The 19,023-nt window shown below is 38.2% G+C and overlaps 1 protein-coding gene across 1 annotated transcript in view; it reads left to right on the top strand.

The window, feature by feature from the left end:
• LOC131784172 (dynein axonemal heavy chain 7) overlaps positions 1 to 19,023 on the top strand; it is a 41,430-nt gene that overhangs the window by 12,828 nt on the left and 9,579 nt on the right. The window contains exons 25-66 of the mRNA XM_059100973.2: positions 138 to 273; positions 617 to 880; positions 1,315 to 1,463; positions 1,979 to 2,110; positions 2,193 to 2,247; positions 2,384 to 2,470; positions 2,698 to 2,804; positions 3,451 to 3,649; positions 3,787 to 3,927; positions 4,467 to 4,623; positions 4,934 to 4,989; positions 5,083 to 5,192; positions 5,975 to 6,143; positions 6,613 to 6,715; positions 6,798 to 6,925; positions 7,008 to 7,091; positions 7,182 to 7,310; positions 7,415 to 7,513; positions 7,594 to 7,728; positions 8,572 to 8,835; positions 9,263 to 9,352; positions 9,530 to 9,622; positions 10,021 to 10,200; positions 10,325 to 10,456; positions 10,545 to 10,640; positions 11,090 to 11,215; positions 11,303 to 11,362; positions 13,048 to 13,185; positions 13,477 to 13,629; positions 14,102 to 14,199; positions 14,322 to 14,519; positions 15,242 to 15,458; positions 15,655 to 15,971; positions 16,049 to 16,190; positions 16,353 to 16,466; positions 16,548 to 16,666; positions 16,927 to 17,107; positions 17,456 to 17,685; positions 17,999 to 18,065; positions 18,136 to 18,258; positions 18,394 to 18,534; positions 18,879 to 18,996. Of these exons, the coding sequence (XP_058956956.2) occupies positions 138 to 273; positions 617 to 880; positions 1,315 to 1,463; positions 1,979 to 2,110; positions 2,193 to 2,247; positions 2,384 to 2,470; positions 2,698 to 2,804; positions 3,451 to 3,649; positions 3,787 to 3,927; positions 4,467 to 4,623; positions 4,934 to 4,989; positions 5,083 to 5,192; positions 5,975 to 6,143; positions 6,613 to 6,715; positions 6,798 to 6,925; positions 7,008 to 7,091; positions 7,182 to 7,310; positions 7,415 to 7,513; positions 7,594 to 7,728; positions 8,572 to 8,835; positions 9,263 to 9,352; positions 9,530 to 9,622; positions 10,021 to 10,200; positions 10,325 to 10,456; positions 10,545 to 10,640; positions 11,090 to 11,215; positions 11,303 to 11,362; positions 13,048 to 13,185; positions 13,477 to 13,629; positions 14,102 to 14,199; positions 14,322 to 14,519; positions 15,242 to 15,458; positions 15,655 to 15,971; positions 16,049 to 16,190; positions 16,353 to 16,466; positions 16,548 to 16,666; positions 16,927 to 17,107; positions 17,456 to 17,685; positions 17,999 to 18,065; positions 18,136 to 18,258; positions 18,394 to 18,534; positions 18,879 to 18,996 (5,837 nt within the window). The remainder of the gene's footprint in view (positions 1 to 137; positions 274 to 616; positions 881 to 1,314; positions 1,464 to 1,978; positions 2,111 to 2,192; positions 2,248 to 2,383; positions 2,471 to 2,697; positions 2,805 to 3,450; positions 3,650 to 3,786; positions 3,928 to 4,466; positions 4,624 to 4,933; positions 4,990 to 5,082; positions 5,193 to 5,974; positions 6,144 to 6,612; positions 6,716 to 6,797; positions 6,926 to 7,007; positions 7,092 to 7,181; positions 7,311 to 7,414; positions 7,514 to 7,593; positions 7,729 to 8,571; positions 8,836 to 9,262; positions 9,353 to 9,529; positions 9,623 to 10,020; positions 10,201 to 10,324; positions 10,457 to 10,544; positions 10,641 to 11,089; positions 11,216 to 11,302; positions 11,363 to 13,047; positions 13,186 to 13,476; positions 13,630 to 14,101; positions 14,200 to 14,321; positions 14,520 to 15,241; positions 15,459 to 15,654; positions 15,972 to 16,048; positions 16,191 to 16,352; positions 16,467 to 16,547; positions 16,667 to 16,926; positions 17,108 to 17,455; positions 17,686 to 17,998; positions 18,066 to 18,135; positions 18,259 to 18,393; positions 18,535 to 18,878; positions 18,997 to 19,023) is intronic.

Genomic DNA, 19,023 nt, shown 5'->3' with positions numbered 1-19,023 from the left:
AACATAACCTGTATAGAAAATCTATCTTTTAATTATCTTTTAACTTTCAAGTGATGAATGTATGTTGTTTTGAATACTTTAGCTTTAGAGAGTGTGTTAATGTATTTTAGTGTAATTGTTTTTTCTTCTCAATGAAGAGAGTGGATGGAAGGACCATGGGGAACTATGGACCCAGATAAAGTTGATGGAGAAACAGGGAATTTTTGGAGAGCACTTTACAAACTGGAGAAGCAGTTTTCTGAAGTACCAAATGCACAAAAAATTGCTGCAAGGGTAAGCTTATCCTTCCTAAAAGTTAACTAATCATGCAGTTAAATACAAGCCTTCATACTTATTTGATCAAGAAGAAGGAAGAGTGAAACACTGTGTAGGGTACAATGCTTTGAAGTTCTGTGCTAGTTTGTGGCATGCAAAGGACTTTGTACTCCAAACTTGTTAAATGGCAGTGAATGTTGCTAACTTTGTCAACCCTTACTCAATGACTATGTGACAAAGAGTTTTGGAAATACATGTACCCGTACTTCATAATTTCTTCTGTACAGCATTATTGACATGTGTGGCACATGGCCCATGTAACCAACTGAAGGTTTGTTATTTTTGTTTTTGATGAAAATAGATGAAAGGAAAAGTGGATGAGTTTAAAGAACACCTTCCCTTAGTTCAGGTTTTGTTTAATCCTGGCCTTCGTGACAGACATTGGGAGAAGATGTCAGAAATTCTGGGTTATCCGCTTAAGCCTGATGAAGATACTAACCTTGCTAAAATGGTGGAGATGAACCTTGAGCCTTACCTTACTCAGTTTGAGACTATTAGTGAGGCCGCCAGCAAAGAGTTCTCCCTTGAAAAAGCTATGGAAAAGATGGTTCGTGAGTGGGATGAGGTATGCAATTATGCTGCATGTAGTTTTTTCACAGCACCTGCACTTTAAAAATTGTATTCTACTTAGCACATTGCAATGTAGGTATAGTAGTAAACTAACTTCTCAGTTGGAAAATAGGGAGGATGATCTCTTTTGTAAAATTGTTCTTTCTCTGGATAGTTGTCATAAAATTTTTAAGGATTTAAGACATTTACAATCAATACCAAAAACCATTGTCATCCTTAAGATTGATCATCAATTGATGGTAATTATCATTATTGCTATCTTCTTCAGGGTCATGGTTTTGTCCCTAGTCATTGTGTGACAAAATTACTCATTGTTTGTCATTTTGTGTACTATTTTCATAGTTAAGCACCTGAGACATAATTTCAATTGACGATGTCATTGCCATAACCTTGGTAATCGCTTTGGAGCTAATTTTTTTTCCCTTTTAGATTGAGTTTGTCATGATTCCTTACCGTGAAACTGGCACTCACATTTTGTCATCAATTGATGACATTCAGACACTGTTGGATGATCAGATTGTGAAAACACAGACAATGAGAGGGTCACCATTTATTAAACCATTTGAGACAGAAATCAAGTATGTAGATGATTCTTAACATTTTTTAGTTTTCAGTTCCCTCTGGCGTTTCATCAGGTTCATACAGAGTTGCCCTCTTAGATTTAATGACTCAAACGTTTCTTTTTCTATGGCACTTTGGTATGTCTCAAAAGTCATTTATTAAAGTTTTAATTAGTTTTTGATACTTTACTGATATACATGTAGGGATATAAAGATAGCAAATGATCAGTATATCAATTTTTATTGCATTGCATTTGTCTACAGGTGTATGACATTGTTGATAACCTTGCATTAAGGGGGAGGCCTTCATTTCCTCTTTCCCCCTGCTGCAACTTTGCTATGTCTGCAAACTATAAAGCAAATGTATTTCACAGCAGTCACAGTACTGTTGGTTAATTTTTTTGAGATTATCACTTTAAAGGGCCATAAAAGGGTTGCAGTTTGGAAGCTGAGAATCACAAACGAGTAATCTGTTATAGTGATCAAAAAACATTTTGGTTAAATGTTTCTTTTCTTTTTTGTTTGTTATTCAGGGAATGGGAAAGCAAGCTTATGCTCACACAAGAAATCATTGATGAATGGCTGAAGGTGCAGGCCACATGGCTGTACTTAGAGCCCATTTTTAGTTCCCCTGACATCATGGCTCAGATGCCAGAAGAGGGAAGGTCAGTACTGCTATTTTGGTGATCTTTATAATACTATATATTCTGCTTAACAACTTCTGTTTTGATTTTGTTTATCATGCAGGCGGTTTAGCACTGTTGACAAGAACTGGAGAGAAATCATGAAAGTGGCTGTCTTGGTGAGTATGAAACAAACTATCCCATCTATAACTATTCTAACATCATTGTTCAGTATATCAGTATGGGACCATTTTAATGTAACACCTTGACTGAAATGATTTCTTTGGTGCATCTGTCTGGCATTTTTTTTCACAGGATCGCCATGTTCTCACTGTAGTGGCCATAGAAAAGATGTTGGAACGTTTGAAGAAGTCAAATGAATTGCTAGAGCTCATTTTGAAGGTTTGCTTGTTTTGATACTTTCAGACAAGATTGTTGAGGATTTTGCCTAGTAGAAACAAAGCATCATTTATTCCATGTGTGTGTGACCTGCAAATGCAAATACAACCATTCCCCTCTGGGATATTGAGAAATTTTTTAGACACTCATTGTTTCATTGTACTCTAATATACACAATCCTTGACTGCAAAATGCATTAATCTACCTTTGTATCCAAATGCTCATTTTAGGGACTAAATGAGTACCTTGAAAAGAAGAGACTTTACTTTCCACGCTTCTTCTTTTTGTCAAATGACGAGCTTTTGGAAATTCTTTCTGAAACAAAAGATCCAAAGAGGTTTGTAACTGTTTGCCAAGAGTATATTCTCTAATGATTCATTAATACCACATTTCTTGCCCTATAATCCATTAAAGTTCATCTGAACCTTTACTGATTTATAAGTTAAAAGTTACAAAAAGTTCATCCTGGATTCAGCACAGTGATGCAATGAATGTGTTATTTTTTTAACTAAATTTTTTGATAATGAAATTGACAAGGAGAAAGACCCATGACACCCCCCCCCCCCCCTTCTAATCTAGCAGTTTTAGAAAAATTGTCCCAAAAATGATCATAATTAAGCCCTAAAAGAGATTGTCACCTAAGCTCTTGTTGAAGGCTCTGCAAACTTCAGTTGCTAAACCAACTAGTAGCTGCATGTGCAAAGTTATTACTATGTAAGATCAAAATCATTCTGTTCATTCAAGATAGAAAACAAGATATTTGTGTATTGCTCTGATTGCCTTTATTTTAGGGCATTTCATAATAAATAATTGGCCTAGTATTTACTGTACTTAGCAGTGTCCCAAAATAAGCTACATGCCCAATGAGTGCTAACCTTTGGTTGGCCACCATGTAACTTGCAAAGTATAACAATACTTGATTATATCAGACCCTCTTCACAAATAGTACAAATTACATTATATGATTCTTAATTATTTATTAGAGTGCAACCTCATCTTAAGAAGTGCTTTGAAGGAATTGCATCACTAGAATTCACAGACACATTGGACATAACCAGTATGAAGAGTTCTGAGGGTGAAATTGTGCCCCTCAAGGACGTAATCTCCACATCAAAAGCCAGAGGACAAGTAGAGAAATGGCTGTTGGAGCTACAGGAGGACATGATTGCTAGTATCAGAAAGGTAACTGGAAATTCTTGTTTTAGAGTTGTTCCTCTCTATCTTGTTTTAGAGTTATCCCTCTCTATCTGTTCACAAATATTTCATCACCTCTTACATGTATTTTCTCTGACTGCTGTATCTGTCAAAATATTCTCTAGGTCATCATGGAAGCTAAAGAGGCCTATGAAAAGACAGAGCGAGTGAAATGGGTGAGGGATTGGCCTGGACAAACAGTTCTTTGTGTTTCACAGTTGTACTGGACACTGGAGATACACAAAGCAATCAAGGGTGGTGCCAGCGTAAGTTATCTTTTTTATTAATTAATTATTTTGTTCTTGTTTATTTTTGTGGGAGCAACAATGTACATAGCAGTTATTCCATCCTTTGTGGTTTATTTGCTATTTGCAATCTGGGTTAATATGCATCATCTGTCAAATTTTTTTCCCTTAATTGCTTATTAATTGTTGCCTCTTGTGTGTTTCTCTTCTTAAGCAAATGATTTTATTCTTGAAACTGAAACATGTCAAAAAATGCTGAAAATATCCTAACATTGCTCTCATCCTCAAGCATTCCTTGGACGTTTCTGATAATTAGCTATGATGATTGCAAATCTTTATCCAGTATAATGTTGTTGTTTTGAAGGCTAACAGAAACTTGTTATGTCTGTTGTTATGTTATGGAGGGGAACACCACCTGTGGACCCTTTTGAGTCCTTTTACAAAAGGCAATCATTTCAATTAATGGAATGTGCAATTGTTAACTTCTGCGCTTTCATTTACGTGACAAAATTACATTTAATTACCGTTAGGTGTAAGTGTTTCTGTCTTTGTTTTTCCAGGCTCTTAATGATTACCTTCAGCTTAACAACAGTCAAATCGAAGACATTGTGGCTTTAGTGCGAGGCAAATTGTCAAAACAAAACAGAGCCACCTTAGGTGCCTTAGTGGTTCTGGATGTACACGCAAGAGACGTGCTCGCTAAACTTTGTGAATTGGGTGAGACAATTATGTCAATCACAATAATGAGCTTGATAGCAACTTTTAAATAATTTTCAGTGCTTTAACAAGAAGTTATCTAATAATTATAAATAGCTAGTAGGCAATGGGTTATACTCTGATTTCTGTTACTTAAACCAATTTTTTTTCTAATCTGAAACAAAGGTTCTCAAAACATTTTAGCTCCTAAGTGCACATCAATATACAGACGTTTCTCAGTGTAAATTCTTAGGAAATGTAACCACCTGACCTGTCCATCTTTAGTCTGTTTCAAAAAATAAGTTATATCTTTAATCTTTTTTTTGTTCAGGTATCCAGAGAGAAGATGACTTTGAGTGGTTGGCACAACTTAGATACTACATTGAGGTACTACTCCATATATATAATACATGTCACATGACATCAAAAAATTATCAGGAATTTTGTTTTTAATGCAATTTTTTGTGTTATATTGTTTAGGAAGAGAACATAATGACAAGAATGATAAGTGCCCAGTTAGCCTATGGTTATGAGTACCTTGGAAACTCTGGACGTCTTGTTATCACTCCACTAACAGACAGATGCTACAGGTGAGCTGACAGGACACTATACAAACATGCTAATTAAATTCTGTTTGTCTCACAATGGATGCTGAATTTGCCTTAAATGTTGTAGATGTTCGCAATTTCTGCATCATAGAGGAACTAGGAATTTTTTAACTAGTCATTGTAGGTTACTCTGTAACTGTTACAATACATATAACTTTCTTTGATGTTCCATCAACACTAATTATATATTCTCCCAGTTGGAGAGGCATACTGTGAGGTGATTGTCATTTCTAAGATCACAAAGGCAATTCGCCTAGCTCGTTCTCAAATGGTAAATGCTTGATCCAAGGTCTTATATACTCATTGTCAGTCTGCAATACTAAAGAAATAAAAAACGCGTCGAGTTCATTGTTGAGTTATATAAGCACGCGGGAATTTTTAAGAACACGAGAGAAGTGCGGAGAAGCATAAGCCAAAGGTGAGTCTTTCTTGCACTTCACGAGTATTCTTAAAAATTCCCAAGTGCTTATATAACTCAACAATGCTCCAGGAACAATTTTTTTCATTTCTTTTATAAAATGTATCGTGAATTGCGCGCGCTCGTACCGATGACGAAGGCTGCGTGCTTTATATCTCAATAGTGCACTTGTGTGACGTAAGGCGCGTGCTTTATGGAAATATAATGTACTCGTTCTGACCAATAACGGCGCGCGTATTTCTCTGAACATTTTTTAAATGTACTTAAGTGCTCTTATATGGACATACTTTAGCAATAATTTCGCATTCCTGCAATTGTTTGATTGTCGTGATTCTTTACCACCGAGGACTCTGTTTGGAGCTCTACAGTTGCACTTGGGGGGTGCCCCTGAGGGTCCTGCTGGAACAGGCAAGACTGAAACAACCAAGGATTTAGCCAAAGCTGTGGCCAAACAATGTGTTGTATTTAACTGCTCTGATGGACTGGACTACATTGCACTTGGAAAGTTCTTCAAGGTTGGCTTATTTACTTGTTTATCTCTACTATTAACAACAGAACAATAAGAAAGAAATTAATTACCTGAAAGCCTACATATCTTGTTTCCTTGAGCTTTGAAAACTTTTGGATGCACGAAACAATCAATAAAATCAAGTTTTCCTGGCTTGAGCTGATAGTCATGAAATGTTTTACAAAAGGAGCACGGCTGAGTTACTCATGGTAAAATATTCCCCCTTTGATTTTGGGCATTTTGGAAGTTCTCCAGAGTTACTGAATTTTGGTATATGACATTTGGTCCAGACAATACACGTGGTTTGGAACATTGTCACTAGTTCACACTTTGTTTTAAAGAACTGGTCCTTGCAAAAACATCCACATTCCTAGTGTTGACCTTTGTTTCCCCTTAAATGAGTCCAAACCCTGTCAGTAAGGAGGTGCAGCCACGAGTCAATATTCTTATTGATTGCAATGTACTTTGACTTGCAGGGTCTGGCTTCGTGTGGGGCGTGGTCGTGCTTTGATGAATTCAACCGAATTGACTTGGAGGTGTTGTCTGTGGTGGCTCAGCAGATTCTAACCATTCAAATGGGTATGATAAAGTTGGCATTTTGGCTGATCTGAAGGTTGCATTTGCATAGTTAAACTAAATTATATTTGTTTAATACTCCCAGGTATCAACTCAGGGTCAGATACTCTGCTGTTCGAGGGAACAGAAATCAAGTTGGATCCATCCTGTGCCACATTTATTACCATGAATCCAGGATATGCTGGCAGGTCTGAGTTACCAGACAACCTCAAGGTATGCTGATATTTGTGGATGAACACGCTATGTTTTAGTTTTCCTTTCATTTGACTGGCTACCACTGCTTTGGTTTCCACAGGCTTTGTTTAGAACAGTCGCCATGATGGTCCCCGATTATGCCCTGATTGCTGAGATATCATTGTACTCCTATGGTTTTGTGAATGTAAGTGGACCTCTCACCTATTTTGCTGCCTTATACAGCTTATTTTGTGTTTGACTTCTCAATCAAAATCATTGTTTTATTGTTAATTAGGCTCGTCCCCTGGCTGTGAAAATTGTCACCACCTACACACTGTGTTCCGAGCAACTGTCATCACAGCATCACTATGACTACGGCATGAGAGCTGTTAAGTCTGTACTGACTGCTGCAGGAAACTTAAAGGTAATGAGGTGATGAAGTGGATTACTTCACTTTTTGCTCTCAGGAAAACTATTTTATTGTGATTTGCTCCATAACGAGTTTCATTCTTTCTTTTTCTCTTTCAGTTGAAATATCCAGAAGAAAATGAGGACATATTGATGTTACGCTCCATCAATGATGTTAACCTGCCCAAATTCTTGGCTCACGACTTGCCATTATTTGAAGTAAGTAATTCACCAGGACATTTTTATCGTTCTTTTTGATATCGAGATCCACAACTTACTCTGCTCCTTTTTTCACTTAGGGGATTACTTCTGATTTGTTCCCTGGTGTCAAACTGCCCAAACCTGATTACACAATTCTGACAAATGCTGTTCAAGAAAACTGCAAAGCAATGAATCTACAGATGGCAGACCAGTTCCTCACCAAGATCATACAGGTTAGTTGTAACCTGAAACATGCCATAACCAGTGTTTTGTTGGTCGTTATAAAATAACCGAGGTATTACGAATGCACTGATTGGTAAAAAACCTATCGTTTGTTGCACTGGTGAACCCATAGTAGCTTATAAAAGCAATAATCCACACTTTTTATCGGTTTACCGGCGTAACAACGCAATTATGATAAGATATGATAATGATAACACTGGATAAGTTTATGGATCGCTCACCTCCAGCACTTGAGTTACACATTTTTCTCGTGTTCTTCCAACATTGTGAGTGGGTGATTACGCAGGTAAACTGATGGAAAATCTGGTCTATTTCTTAATTGTCATAAGTATTGTAAACATATAATCTTTGATAAGTAACATCAATAGCTACTGTATGAGAACTTTGTATATGCCCAGGCAACTATTTCGTACTGATGACTCATTTATAAATACACTTCTCTACGTAATACCTCCATCCATTTATTGACGACTCCAACGGTCTTTTGATGCCCCTATTTCATACATGTAAGCTTTTCCTTTCAATCGCTCATTAATGAAAGATGTTCTTCTAGCTGTAAACAAGAATTTCCGTTATAAAATAAGTCCGAACTGGATATTTCATGCCCAAGGACTCTAATTATTAATTGACCAAATCTTAGCAACCGTCAAGGTTACGCACGGTATCTTATTTTGCTCAAGATGATCTTTTTGAAAAGGTTTTATCGTATTGCTGTCTCTGACATGTTGGTCGCTTAACTGGACCGACTACAAATTTGTCTATGAAGGCCAAAAGGTGAAAATATAAAAGGTGCCATATCTCTACTTCACGTTCCACGGTACATTTACTCGCAGATCTACGAAATGATGATTGTGCGTCATGGCTTCATGATTGTGGGAGAACCATTTGGTGGCAAGACGTGTGCTTATCGTGTGTTAGCTCGTGCCTTGAGTGATGTGGCAGAACAAGGTTTGATGGAGGAAAACAAGGTGCAGACTGTGGTCATCAACCCCAAAGCTATCACCATGGGTCAGCTGTATGGACAATTTGACCCAGTCTCTCATGAATGGTCAGATGGAGTCTTAGCTGTTAATTACAGAGCGTTTGCTTCCTCAACAGTGAGTACTTTTTGAACTTTTCCTAACCATAAGCCAACCCAAACTTAAATTTCCTTTATCAAAAAATGATTCCTGTAGAAAAATAGATAACGATCAGTAGAGATTGCTGAAAATCTTAAAATGATTCAACTCAAGCTACGTATCTGTAAAATCACGTTCTGTAAGAGCTCTTATTTTTAAACCCTACAAATGTGTGCAGACTCATCAAGTTTAATTTCACGATTCTATGTCTCAAACAGGTACAGGATAGGTCCAACGCTGTAAGATAGCAAAATGAAGAATGCTCAATTTGGTTGTGCCATTTTGGAGAAAATTCTCTTCTAGTGATCTTCAAAGGAAACTGTGATAATGATGACTCTTTTCATTTTACATAATGGTGTTATTATGGAAGTGTTCGTCTTTAAAGTGGAAATTTTTCGTTTAACAGACTCCAGACCGCAAGTGGTTGATTTTTGACGGACCTGTTGATGCCGTGTGGATTGAGAACATGAACACTGTACTGGATGACAATAAAAAGGTAAAAATAAATCTCAAGTATTTTTTATTTCCTTCTTTGCACCCAAACTTGTTTATCCTTTGATGTTAAAAAAACCTTATTCCTTCTTCATAAAATAATCAACATGCTTGGGTACTAAGACAACTACTTACTGAGATGTAAGATCGTTTACATTTGAATTCGTTCTTCTTTTGCTAGCTTTGCCTTAACAGTGGTGAAATTATCCAGCTTGCTCCCACCACTAACTTGATCTTTGAGCCGATGGATTTGGAGGTCGCCTCACCAGCCACCGTAAGTACTGTATGCTGACATGTAGATCCGGCTTACATGTACGTTATTAAGGAGAATTTGATGCCGTTGTGATGACATCGACATTGTTTAAAAGTCTAAACAATTTAGTCCTCTTGGATGGGGCAATAAACCGTTGTCTCGGTCTCTTGTACATGTATCTTGGCTGTCATCAGTCATTGTTGAAGAACTCAAATTCTGGGGCACGTAACTCTAATTGTTCTAATATGGTTAAGGTGGGGAACGTTCTGATGAATTGGCTCCAATGTAGCTTCTTTGAAACATTTGGGTTAATATTTTCCATTCAATTGGCAAGCTAGTCGATCTTAGAAAGCGCAGGGGACTCTCCTTTATCTAATTGTTTTTGCGTTGTTAAATAACCGTCTCCTGTGTGTTTTTAGGTGAGTCGTTGTGGTATGATTTACATGGAGCCTCACATGCTCGGATGGAAACCGCTTCTTGTATCGTGGCTCAGCACTCTTCCCAAAACTCTTAATGAGGAAAACTTGGAACTCATTAAGGACCTGTTTGACAGGATGGAGGAAGCGCTGCTGCAATTTGTTCGCAAAGGGGGCTTTAAGGTAATGTAATTTACCCATGTGGTACCTCGTGAAATCGTTAATAGATTTGCCAACCATCTGACAGTGTATACTTCAAATCTATGATCGGCCTTAATACTAAGTTAACTAAATTGTGGTTTTATAGGAACTGTCTCCCACAACAGACAGTAACATGGTGAAGTCCCACATGAACTTGATGGACACCATGATGGATGAGTTCCATGACGAACAGAAATTTAAGGAACTCAACGAAAGAGAAGTCGCTGCGTGGCTTGAGGTATTCATCTATCTCCTTTGCTTCTCTGCGTAGACTTTATGGTCCTTGTGTTTTCTGATCTTGGTCTTTTCGATTCTGTTCCCATTAGTGTATCTTCCTCTTCTCGTGTGTTTGGTCTCTCGGTGCTTCCATTGATTCTCGCGGAAGAAAGGATTTCGACAAGATACTCCGAGAAGTTGTAGAGGTAAATCTATGTATTAGGCATATCTACATGTAATTGCTTCTTGACTTTTAGTTGTGCAGGTACATCTGGCGATATAAATGCACACGAATTCTCACAATCAGACGTCTACTTATTGTTGTATTAAGACTTATACTGCTACTTGAATATTCGGCTTCTAGAAGTGTTTTGCATCATGACTTATGTGATGTCCAAAGGTTCCGATAACATTATTGTAAAGCCAATTTACTTACCCACTCTCAGACTTCTTTACTCTCCGTCTCCTCCCTTTCTCTGGCTGAAGTAGGGTCGTGTTTGGGTGTAAAATATGTTCCAGGTGTTGGAGAAATACAATGCCCCAGAGAAGTCAGAGTCGCTAATTTTGACCTCTTTTCGCTTACTATTCATTGTCCATTGTTCTGGTATCTTGTCTCCGTCAGTGACTGATTGTACATTACTGTGTTGTTTTGTAGGGTCCTTTGTCCCTGGAGAGTAAAAGCAAATATCACATCCTGGAGATAGTGGATCCACCGCCACGACCCTTTCTCTGTCCTTTCCCAAGCAAAGGGACTGTATACGACTACAGATTCGTCAAAGAGGTGACACCATTTTCTGTAATGTTTAGTCAGTCTACAATGGAACAACTTTTTAATTCGCTCTTTCCTTGCGTGCAATTTCATCTATAGGGAATGGGCAAGTGGGAACTATGGACTGAAGAAATCAAGGATGCTCCTGCTATTCCTAAGGTATTTTGCGATATGACTTCCCCTGAGGCCTTATATGAAATTTTAGAAATTCCATAGCATGTTTTGTACATCATCCTATAACCACATTTTATCGGAAATAATGAGGTGTGGTTCTGTCAGCTCACTTGTTTGTGCTGCACATTGTTAGTTAAAGCAAGCGGAATTAAGAGCGAGCCCAATAACGCCTGTTTTGCACTTGAGACATTGTATATGAAGATACGTTCAGAATTGGTCACTATAATAAGCTTCAGTGTTGCTCAAAGGATAAATCACGCTTAATAGAGTACAGTTTTTCATGATGATCCGATCAAGGTCGCTGATTGAACACAGTTTCGAGAGTCATATTATGTACGGAATGGCCAAAATCTCTGTCGCAACGTACCTGGTAAACTCGTGTAAACAGTCATTTGCGCGAGCGAGCTTCATATTCTTATTGTGCTCGCTTATGACGTCAGCAAACAACTGCCTCGTGAAAAAATGAAGTTTCCGCCCTGTTTGGCCGCGAATTTTGATGTTGTAAACATGGTTTTACAGTTTCATTCTGATAGTGATAGACCTCTAGTAACTCATAATGAAAAGAAAATGCGCAAAGGATACTCGATTTGGAAAACAATGGACATTTAAGCCTGAAAAGCAACGAAATGAGCTTTCCAGTTCACAATAGTTATTCCCAAACGCGATAAGAATTTTGGCTGGAAAATGAAAACTGAATCTTTGACTCCACGTTGGGTTTCGCCAATTTCGGACCATTGCTTGGACTGGTAAGTAATATTTTAAGTATCGATTTGTCTTGGAAGTATTATTCAACAGAATATTTTCTTTTTAATCTGACAACTTTTAGAATTAACACAACGCTACGCAATTTTCTTGTCGTGATTACCAAACAACGATTCAAGTATGGTGAATCAATTGGGACGGCTACACGTGAGAAATTCTGACTATTTCCACTTCAAAATAGCCAAATTTGCGTTGCTTTGAATACAAGTTTTGTATCGAAATTTTTCTTCTTCATTTTTGCCTTACAATTTAATAACAGTTTTCGGTTAACACGCGGTTATATGGTAAACCCGGCATGGGTGTATAGCAAGGATCTGCAAATCTAATTCTTAAGCATGTTTTTCGATTTGATTTTAAATTCTGACTAAATTAAACTTTCATTTTGTTTTAGTCTGGGAATAAATTATTTTAACAAATTCAACTCTAATGAAAGAAGAGTTCTTTAAATAGTGTTCATCTTTCATTATAGCTTGTTTTGGTTAGACACCATATATCTCAGGTCTTCCTCAAAATTATGACGCGCCCCAAGCCACTCTTACGTATCTCTCGTGCTTTTCAAAATTCCCGCTGCTTGATATCTCGATGAAGCACTCTGATGAATTGACGGTTACAGTGAAGATTTGTACTCATCACCTAAAGGTTAGACGTGCAGTGAGGAGGGGCACCATGGGAAACGACCAAAAAAGCCTATATAGATAAAATCACCGTTCCAGACCAATCACGACGTGTTTTATGGTTGGATTAATGTTATGAAAATCTTTATATTGAACTCGCTTTATAATAGTAGATAGCCTGAATAAAACCAGGAGTTAGATGCGTAGTTACTTAGATGCTAAATTCTGGTAGCGCCATGAATCTCATAAGTAAAAGAATACTTCATACTAACCTCTTTCCAACAATGTTACCAGGAAATGGCTTTTAACGAGATCATTGTACCAACTGTGGATACTGTGCGATATACGTTTCTTATGGAAAAGCTTGTGTCTCATCAGAAGTCTTGTCTGTTTGTTGGGCCCACGGGAACTGGGAAATCTGTTTACATCACGGTTAGTCCTGATATTCTCCAACGTTACAACTTCTAAAGTGGAAGCATTGAGGTGACACCGTGTCACTTCACACAATTCAGTGAAATGGTTACGAATTAATCGCACACTATTATCAGAGGTGAAAAGGTTAATTTCACCAAACGTCCAGGATAGCTCTGATTTATAGGGTCTTTTTGCTTTCTGCATTCAGTCGCGCAAACGTTCTAACTCTGATTTAAAATAAAGGCGAAGATTGCGCAATGTTCTTATGTATAGATTACTGAGGTAATGTGGTTTCTTTTCTTTCAACAGAACTTTCTATTGAAGAACCTCTCGGACACATACAAACCTTTGCTGATAAATTTCTCAGCTCAGACCACAGCTAAACAGACGCAAGACATCATTATGTCCAAACTAGACAAGAGGCGCAAAGGAGTATTTGGCCCTCCACTGGGCAAGAAAACGGTAACTGTTATTTTTTCATCTTTTCCTTTAGTAAATCAGTCTCGTTAGTTCAGTATTAATAGATTTTAATAATAATACGTTTGAGGTACAAGCTATGATGGGTTGAGATACGTGGGGATTTATAAAGATCAGAGACCCTATTTAAGGTCAAATGTACCCTACCCGAGAACAAAATATCCAGGGTAAAATTACATCCTCGTGATAAACTGAGGCAAATTTACACCCGGAGATGCGACCTCAGTTGAGATAAGTCCAAAGTTTTTTGTTTCCCGACTTCGCTGGATTTAACCTCTAAAAGAAATTAAGAAAGCAACAAACAAACAAACAACTACCAATCACCGAACACTAGAAAAGATCCAATTTCATCCATCTTTTGGCTTCTTGCCTTCGTTTAGAAAGACAGTTCTGTTTGTCATTTCATCATTTCTTATGTTGGCCAAAGACATCTCATGCGCATCTGTTTGTTTTGTAGGTTGTGTTTGTTGATGACTTAAACATGCCTGCCCGTGAAGTTTATGGTGCCCAGCCTCCCATCGAATTGTTGCGTCAGTGGATGGATCATTGGAACTGGTTAATAATCATTACTAAAATTCTTCCGTTGATCATTTTGTGACATTCAGTAGTCACTACTTTCATTAAAGTCAATTTTTGACGTGGCTTATTTAGTTTTTCCTTTTTTGGTATTCCCTCAGGTATGACCTTAAGGACACTTCTCCCATCCATCTGGTGGATATTCAGATGATAGGTGCCATGGGACCTCCCGGAGGTGGCCGCAATCCCGTCACGCCTCGCTTCCTACGCCACTTCAACACTATCAGCATCACCACGTTTGATGACACCACCATGACTAAGATCTTCGGAAGGATCATGGAATGGCATTTGACAACAAGGTCAGTTGTACATGACGTATAACCAGTGGTGTGTGACACCTCTGATATTTTTAAAACTTTTCAGGAAGCTAGAAGACACCCATTGATAAAAACATGGTTTTATCTATTTATTTATATTGTTTAAATTTTTCGTGGTCAAAATAGAATCGTTTGATCTCATATAAGTGACTGTGCTCGGTTCTCTCTTCTGGATATTTTTACCAATACCAGTTTCCTCGACTGAAAGAGGTGCGCATTGAAAGGGAACAGCAAAGGTCCCCTCTTTGATATTCTTGAAAGATCGAGATTAAACCTTTTGGTAGCTTATTGTAAATTCATTTTAAAGAAGGTTATTTATATAACCACTTTCTTGTACGTTAGAGTTCTTCTGCACATCAGCTCGAACTGTCACAATTGATAATTGCAATAGGAGCGGGTGAACGACCCGAAGTCCTGTCACCAATGAATCAAAGCACTACGTATTCTTAAAAAAAAAAAAAGGAACATTATCGTTGACCTTATTTATTTTCAAGAGAAAGTTTACTCAGTTGTGTATAGAACAGTGCGCGCAAATGACCCGAACTGTCCAGGTTCTCCAGCATGACACATTAACTGTCCTATCAGTACTCAGGTTGGGCTGCTGATGGGCAATCATGTGCGATATTATTGTTAACTTTTTTTTCATTACGGGTACTATGAACTACCGTTGTTTATGTTTATTTTCAATGAATATTATATTTCAGGGGTTTTTCAAAGGAGTATATTGCTGTGGGTGACCTGCTGGTAAGCAGCACGTTGGAGGTGTACAAGAATGCAATGGCAAATCTGTTGCCCACCCCAGCCAAGTCACATTATTTGTTCAACTTAAGAGACTTCGCTCGAGTCATTCAAGGAACTCTTCTCTCCACTCCTGATATCATTGAGGATCCTGATAACCTCAAACGTCATTGGGCTCACGAGGTACGCAATCAGTTACTACTAATAGTTACTTGTTTCATGTTTACAGGTGGGCGTAATTTTGAATTGACATGATAAATTTGACAGTCATTAGCTTGGTTAAATTAATAGTCAGACTCCGATCAAATATGAACGTATTATGTGATTTCTTGAGTCCTATAATTACTCTTAGTTTATTTCCATGCTTGTTTGTTGACAGGTATATCGTGTGTACTATGACCGATTGGTGGATGACGGTGACAGAAAGTGGTTATTTGACTTCCTACGTGAGATGAGTAAACCTCACTTGGGTGTGGAGTTTGACAAGTTGTTTGAACGACTTGACTCCAATAATGACGGCCGTGTGGAGCAGGACGACTTAAGAAGTCTGATCTACTGTGACTTCACCGACCCTAAGGCTGACCCTAAACCTTATTTGGAGGTCAAAGACTTGAACAAACTACGCGCTGTAGTGGAGACATATCTCGATGAGTTCAACAACATGAGCAAAAAGCCAATGAACCTAGTCTTGTTTAGGTAAGAGAACCCATTTTGATTTTGTGACTCCTGTCTTGTGACAAAGTAATAATCACTCCTGGCGTATGCTGTTGCAGGTTTGCTATTGAACACGTTTCCCGCATTTCGCGTGTGATAAAGCAGCCTCGTGGTCATTGTCTTTTGGTGGGCGTCGGCGGTAGTGGAAGACAGAGTTTGACCAGGCTAGCTGCACACATGGCAGATTATGACTTGTTTCAGGTAATGACTTCTCTGCTTTTTAATAACGGTCATTTCTCTACTTTTTAATAACGGTCACCTCTCTACTTTTTAATAACGGTCACTTCTCTATTTTTAATAACGGTCACTTCTCTATTTTTAATAACGGTCACTTATGCTACTATTGTTTGTTTGCCTTCACAGGTTGAAATAGGTAAAGGTTACACCTCAAATGAATGGCGCGAGGACTTGAAGGCGATCCTGAGAAAGAGTGCTGAAGGAGACATGAATGGAGTGTTCTTGTTCACTGACACACAGGTAAATAAGCTATGTTAGCATTCGTCGTCTATCAGTCTCGTTACTAATTATTGATAATTCACTCTCATTCACTCTCTTAAGATAAAAGAAGAATCGTTTTTGGAGGATGTGAATAATCTGTTGAACGCTGGTGAAGTACCCAACTTGTTTGCTCTGGATGAGAAACAAGAGATTTGCGAAAAAATGAGAGTACTTGACAGGTAAGTTTCGTCAGATGTGCACTTTCCTAAATTATTTCAATATAAGCTTGGGATTCATGAGAATCCCAATACAGTACCTTAATAGATGGATTGCATAACGGTGGTTGCTTACACACTCACGCGGCTAGATGAAATCACCGAATGCAGTGGACTGTGGCACATAGATCCTAAATGGAACTGTCGTGTAGTAGCATTTTCGTTCTACGACACTCACAAGTAACAATCTTTTCATAGATACTGATAAGACATTTTTCTCAAAGGCAACGTGACAAGTCCAAGCAGACAGACGGCTCTCCTGTGGCTCTGTTCAATTACTTTGTTGATCGCGTCAGAGACCAGCTGCACATCGTTTTGGCTATGAGTCCTATTGGTGATGCCTTCCGAAACAGACTCAGAAAGTTTCCTTCACTTGTCAACTGTTGTACCATTGATTGGTTTCAGGTAACCGTATCCTAAAGTTTGTTTTCAGAGAAAAATCCTTCTTTGACAATCGACTCTCATAAGTATACCGTAGCTAGATAAAAAGGCTTGAAACTGAAACCTGAAAAACGTGGGCTTTAGCTTGGCTTGGACCCATGCCTCTTAGTTATCGGCTCGGAAATAGATACAAGTCAGCTACAGTCCGAATTCTGGTAGCGAGGTACAATAATCGTGTGGAAATTGCTCCTCCAAATGAAGAGTTCTTGGTTTCGTTCTTCATGTATTATATTTTTTTTTGGCGATTTTGTGACTCAATTATGCAAGTCAGTTTTCTTTCAATAGTTTTCTTTTTGCTTGTTTGTTTAACAGTCTTGGCCAAATGATGCACTTCAAGTCGTAGCTCAGCGGTTTTTAGAAGACCTTGAAATGGACGCTGGGGTGAGGAATGGATGTGTTGAGATGTGCAAGACTTTCCATACTGAAACGAGAAACCTTTCCAAGTCTTTCTTGGATGAACTCAAAAGACACAATTATGTTACACCGACATCGTACTTGGAGCTTATCTCGACATTCAAGACTCTGCTGAACATGAAACAAGTGTAAGTAACTTGATTCTTCTTAAGCCGCCTGTTTTGATGCAACACTCTTACAATCCTTTAGTAATCGTGAAATTTGTGACGTTAGCAACCGTCCAACCACATAACATGCCAGTCACTAAAAAACCAACTTGCAAACAAAAGAAAGCTATGAAAATGAACAATAAAGGTCCAAAAACAGTTAAAAATAGAAGTTTTAACTATTAAAATAGAACATATCACAAACAATTCTCCACAAACATTTGACTCCAAATTAAACTTTAATTGAAATTAAACCTGAACTTTATGCAACGAGTTTGTTGTTTGTTGTTTACAGGGAGGTGATGAAGGCAAAGAAGAGATATGAAACGGGCCTGGAGAAACTTGCATCTGCGCAGTCACAGGTAACCCATTGGCACAGACTTTTGGCTTGTTAAAATGACTTGATCTAAATATGAATGTATTTTCTGTCAGGTGTCAGCCATGCAGGGTGAACTGGAAGCTCTCCAGCCACAGCTCATTCAAGCTGGCAAGGAAGTTGATGAGATCATGGTTGTCATTGAGAAAGACTCAGTAGAGGTTGCCAAGACAGAAAAGGTGAGAAGTCTAAATTAGAATGGTGTTTTGATCACTTAACTTTGACTCGTTTTGTGTTTTATGTAAATGTATCTGCCGTTCTTTTATAGTGTTTGAAAACTCCCTTTTGATTTCACTCCCTATTTTCGTGTGTAGGTGGTGAAAGCAGACGAAGCAGTTGCTAACAAACAGGCTGCAGCGGCTCAAGCCATTAAAGACGATTGTGACAAGGACCTGGGTGAAGCTATTCCTATCCTAGAGGCTGCTCTTGCTGCACTTAATACGCTGACTCCAGCGGTGAGTGCTCTTCTTTTTATTTCCTTGTTTTGAAAAAGACAAAAGCTCTTTTTGGACAATACATCTCGGTACCTATAATTCCAAATGCATTGAAGAAGAGGTAAACGTCTTTCAACAAAGTCCTTTTTGGCACTCACACTCCATATTGATATGAAAGATTTTTATGATGAAGATTTGGTTGGAAGGGGAAGGGGCTGACGATGGGTATACATTGCTTAATTGGAGAAATAAATGAAACCATGTCCTATGGAGTTAGAGAAATATGCGTTTAAAAGGTAAAGAAATTTTCGGGCGAAAAATTAGTTTGATTCTGGTCCTGACGTCTCATTTTTGTTTCTTTGTAGGACATAACAGTGATGAAGACTATGAAGTCCCCACCAGCCGGTGTTAAACTTGTTATGGAAGCTATTTGTATTTTGAAGGGCATCAAGGCCGAACGAATCCCGGATCCCTCGGGTACAGGTAAGAAACCCGTGCGGCGGTCCAAAC

This window comes from Pocillopora verrucosa, chromosome 13 (genome assembly GCF_036669915.1).
Source record: "Pocillopora verrucosa isolate sample1 chromosome 13, ASM3666991v2, whole genome shotgun sequence".
Lineage (NCBI taxonomy): Eukaryota > Metazoa > Cnidaria > Anthozoa > Scleractinia > Pocilloporidae > Pocillopora > Pocillopora verrucosa.
This window is presented reverse-complemented; position numbering and strand designations above follow the sequence as displayed.